This window comes from Scylla paramamosain, chromosome 42 (genome assembly GCF_035594125.1).
Source record: "Scylla paramamosain isolate STU-SP2022 chromosome 42, ASM3559412v1, whole genome shotgun sequence".
Lineage (NCBI taxonomy): Eukaryota > Metazoa > Arthropoda > Malacostraca > Decapoda > Portunidae > Scylla > Scylla paramamosain.
Genome location: NC_087192.1, coordinates 2735001 through 2740000, shown reverse-complemented (window position 1 = coordinate 2740000; position 5000 = coordinate 2735001). Strand labels below are relative to the sequence as shown.

Sequence of the window (5000 nt, the reverse complement as noted above, 5' to 3'; positions counted from 1 at the left end):
CCATTTTCATCTCTCCTCCTCTTCTTTTTTCTTCTCCTCCGCCAACAATATTTCTTCTTTCTTTTCCTTCTCTCTCTTCTTCTTCCTCCTTCTTTCCCTCTTTCTCCTGCTTTCCTGTATCCTACTCCTTTTCCTTCTCTTTGACATTTTTTCCTTCCCTTCTTGTCCATTTGTTCCTCTTCCTCCTTCCCCTCTGTACTTTCCTCTTTTGTGTTTTTCTTTCCCCTTCTTAGTGATCATCTTCCTCCTTTCTTCTTTTTCCCCCTTCTCTTCGTCCTGATCTCCTTTCTTCTCGTCTTTCATCTCTTTCCTCCGCTAATCTTCCTCCTTCTCATCTAATCGTCCTCTTCTTCTTCCTCCTCCTCCTCTTCCTCTCCAACACACAATAAGTTTACAGAGCATCATTCCAGATCCAAACAGAATATTATCATTAATCTCGCTTGCCTTCATTGCAGACTCAAGCATGGAGGATGATTAAGAACCCTGCTGCTCCTGGAAACCGGTCTTTATTGCCTCGCCTCTCTGTCCCAACGCTCACTCACACTCGTTATATATTACAGTAACTCTCTCTCTCTCTCTCTCTCTCTCTCTCTCTACATATTGCCACTTGCCTCTTCCTTCTTCAAATTCTCCTCTTCGTAAAGTTTTCATTTTAACTTCATAATTCGTCTTTCTTTTCTCACACACACACATACACACACACACACACATAGAGACAGGGACGTTTAGGATGTGTTTATTTTTTATTTTTTTTCCTTTTCCTATTCTTTCTCTTCGTTTTCCTTCCCTTTCCTTCACTTTCCTGACCTTTGTTCTTCCTATCCCTTCTTTTCTTCATTTAAATCCCTTCGCCTCCCTTTTTCTTTTTTTTATTCCTTATCAGTCTCTTCCTTCTTTCCCGTACTTTAAATTCTCATGTTTTCTCTTGTCTACCCTTCCCTTTAAATTTCCTTCTCTTTCTTCCCCTTCCCTTCCCTTCCCTTCCCTTTAAACAATATACTCTGCTGTACGTACATTATATAAATTGTAAATTCAACATTTTTCCTCCCTCAACAATTCTCTCTCTCTCTCTCTCTCTCTCTCTCTCTCTCTCTCTCTCTCTCTCTCTCTCTCTCTCTCTCTGTATTTTTCTTCATTCCCTTTTCTTTCTCTTTTTTTTCATTTCTTTCTTTTTTTTTGTACCTCCCTGATGAGTCTTCTTTCTTTCTTTCTTTTCTCTCTTTCTCTTTTTCTCTCATTTTTTTCCTTTCTTTTTATGCCAGGAGGGAATTTCGTGTTTAATCGCTCTATTTTCCACGAGCGGCTCTCTCTCTCTCTCTCTCTCTCTCTCTCTCTCTCTCTCTCTCTCTCTCTCTCTCTCTCTCTCTCTCTCTCTCTCTCTCTCTCTCTCTCTCTCAACATCTGCAGGACTTCCGTTATTCATCCTAAGTGGTATTAGTAATATTTGCATTAATTAACATTATTGCATCATTCGGTCTTATTATTCAGTCAAGTTGTGTGTGTGTGTGTGTGTGTGTGTGTGTGTGTGTGTGTGTGTGTGTGTGTGTGTGTGTGTGTGTGTGTGTGTGTGTGTGTGTGTGTGTGTCAGCGTTCTAATTAAGCCTACCTGGAACCAGAAGTAATATCAAGTTAGTAATTTTGTAAGTTGCACAAGTCATTTGCATTATTTACCTGCAATGAGGCAACTTTCTCTCTCTCTCTCTCTCTCTCTCTCTCTCTCTCTCTCTCTCTCTCTCTCTCTCTCTCTCTCTCTCTCTCTCTCTTGTATATAGCTGTGGGTTACTTCTTTACTAACATTTCAAAGTCCCTGTGTGTGCGTGTGTGTGTGTGTGTGTGTGTGTGTGTGTGTGTGTGTGTGTGTGTGTGTGTGTGTGTGTGTGTGTGTGTGTGTGTGTGTGTGTGTGTGTGTGTGTGTGTGTGTGTGTCCGTGTCCGCGTGCGCGCTATCGCTATTCAAGGAGTTCAATGCACACCACACTTCTTTCACTCATTTATTTCATGCAAGACTTACATTTCATTCATCTTTTTTTTCTTTTTCTTTCTTTCTTTTTTTTTTTTTCAATCGGCTCTTCACCTTTCCATTTCTTCACGACCTTCCTTTCACTGCGTATTTCCCTGACAGGCTGCGTAAAGAAACATTCAGATGAGTCTTGCGCTTCTCATTCACAGCCATTCACTCACTCACGCTTCAGCAACACACGTGACTCCCTATAAAGATTCTGATATCACATATTAAACCCCTTCCCTTCCACTCACTGCGAGGAAAGATGATCTGAAGAGTTTCTGTTAGTGATACAATTTTCTCTCTCTCTCTCTCTCTCTCTCTCTCTCTCTCTCTCTCTCTCTCTCTCTCTCTCTCTCTCTCTCTCTCTCTCTTTCACTGTTTACTGCCTCCTCCTCCTCCTCTTCCTTCTTAATTTTTCGTCTTTCTTTCCTTTTTTTTTCTAATCCTTAAATGTTTTCTTTTCTTTCTTATTTGAACATTACATAAATGGTGAAGAGAATAAGAGCAGCAGTGATCTTCAGCTAAAATTTATCACTGTTCTGTATCATTTATCTGCAAGGTGCTCCCAGCCCTGACCACGGGACGGCTTAGTGAACGAGGAAGTCACCGCACTGTCACTATCAGGCACTCACACCTCCCTCGTCGCCTGGCACTCACTATCATCACTCACACCTCCCTCGTCACTTCGCACTCTCCCTATCAGGCACTCACACCTTCCTTTTATGAGCAGGATAGTTTTTGAAAAGGCCAGAGACAAGATAACTAGGGTCCTCAAGGGTGCTTTTCCGCTGATGGTATAAGCTTCTTGTTTAACTAACTCTATAATCACGGAAACACACTTGAAAACCCCCAATAACTTCCAGTAGAGGTTATTAAACTATCTTCAGAACCATGGAAACCTCAAAGGCCTGCAATACAGCCTGTTAAGCCATAAAATCCTTGAGAACCACAATAACTTCCAAAAAACCATGTTAATTTATTCCCTAGATCCATGAAAACACCCTTGAAAACACCAATAACCTTCTTTAGAACCTACTAAATTCACCAGAACCATGAAAACAGCTTTAAAATTCCCATCACTAGAAAACAACCTTGAAAACCCTAATAACTTCCAGAAGACACTGTTGATTCATCCCCAGAACCACGGAAACACCCCTGCAAACCCCAATACCCTAATGAAACCCCGAAACGCTTACGAACACAAGACCTAACACAGAGAGACTTACGCTGCGTCGCTTCCCCCCGCTGGAGCTGAAGGCGCTGGGCCAGGTGTGGTGGTTGGCCCGGGGCTGCGTGGCTCCGTTGGCCGCGTCCTTGCCGTCATCAGTGCCGTCCTCCCTGAGCACGCTGAGGGCCACGACAGGCGACTCTTTGCTCTTGGTTGGCATCTCGCTCTCATTGAAGGTCACAGACTTCTCGCCCCCGTGCAGCTTGTCCTTGGCGTGCTTCTTGAACCGCTTGAGCATCTTGGCGGCTTAGTGGTAGTGGTGGTGTTTCTGCAGTGACTGGTAGTAACTGTTTTATAGGTAGAATCGCAGGTAAAATGTTCTTCTGTCACTGTATTCACTTGTTTCTTTGCTGTGTCCTATCAGTCTACCACTCAATCAGTTAATCATTCACAAATCTTCCTTCTCTTACTGTTTTCTCGATTTCAATTTCTCGCTCACTTGACTCTCACGCTTCACTCGTTGCTTCACTTCCTTTTTCGAATCCGCGTTCTCCTTTTCCTTTTTCTCTCCTTTCCTTCGCTCCTCTGCAAACCCCAAAGTCCACAAGGCGCGGTAAGACTATGGATTTTTAACTCTTCCAGCGTGCCTACGAGCCAATATCCAGGGCGAGGCGTGGCTGGAGGGAATGGCGGTGCGGGGAAAGTAGGGGAAGGGAGGGAATGACGGCAATCTGGCCTGTGCTCGCGTGAGGCCTCGTTAACTGCCCCGGTGATCACCAAACTTATCACCGCCGCGACCTCTCCATTGCCTCGCCTCTTGGTGTGAGCGTGACAGCAACACGGGAGGGCACTCAGTAAAAGGGTCTTCCTCGTCGTCTACTCCAATAAACTCCGTGATTAAAAACATAACACACGTGAAGGGACACTAAGTAGGGCCTATACAGTGACTTCCTATCCGTCCTCTTCTCCCACAAACTTCATTATAAACGCAAGGATTCCCAGTGGTATTAGTTATAACAATACGGTTTCTCCTTGTCGGTCTCTTCTCCCACAAGTTCCATTAATAAGAGGAAAGGTTAAGTGGTGTTAGAGAGTGGTGTTATAGAGGACACTATAATGATCTAATAGTCTGCCCTCTCAAGCTCCCTCATTAAAAGCCGAGGTTCCAAATGGTGTTAAAATGAGTAAAGCGCGCGAGGATAACAACAATACAATGATCTATTCGTCTTTTTCTCTCACAAGCTCCTCTACTCAAGGCAAAAATTCAAAGTGGTGTGAGACAGTGACGACATCAACAGGACGACACCCTGCTGTAGTTTATTCATTCCTAGTTTACAGGTAGAAAGACAAACTCCTTCACTCATTTCCTTCACCGTGTGGCTGCCACTTGGTACACCTTTCCCTAATTACCAATCAGTCTGACACATCTTTTACTTTGTCCTGCAGCCACATCCAAAATTTGAAATGGGAAGAAATTGCAAAATATATTCTTTTTCATCGCTAACTTTCTTGTAGATGGTTATAAAGATTTCACGCATTGCTTCTGGTGTTGCCAATTGTTCCGTGGCGCAGTGAAAGGGTTAATGAGACACCTGCCAACATAACCCTTCTACTTTTAAATATGAATTTTTTTTTTTTATAGTGTCACCTAAATTCTCAATCTTAGCTTCACGTATACTGGATTCCACGCCCCTTGAATACGTGGGAGCGTAGAAGGAAGGCCAGGAAGATGAATGTAGATGTAGATAATATTATAGAGAGGTAAACTGAGTAGATTAATACTGATACGTAGCTGAATATGGGAAGGTATAGCAATATGTTTGACAGG

The 5000-nt window shown here is 43.2% G+C and overlaps 1 protein-coding gene across 6 annotated transcripts in view; it reads right to left on the bottom strand.

The window, feature by feature from the left end:
* Positions 1-5000, bottom strand: part of LOC135093317 (protein phosphatase 1 regulatory subunit 14C-like) — a 55902-nt gene that overhangs the window by 42486 nt on the left and 8416 nt on the right. For 5 of the 6 annotated variants that reach the window (XM_063992489.1, XM_063992485.1, XM_063992487.1 and 2 more), the window contains exon 2: positions 3231-3757. The exons of the other annotated variant lie outside the window; for it this stretch is intronic. In XM_063992489.1, the coding sequence (XP_063848559.1) occupies positions 3231-3470 (240 nt within the window). In that variant the 5' untranslated portion in view covers positions 3471-3757. The remainder of the gene's footprint in view (positions 1-3230; positions 3758-5000) is intronic. 6 annotated transcript variants of the gene reach the window in all.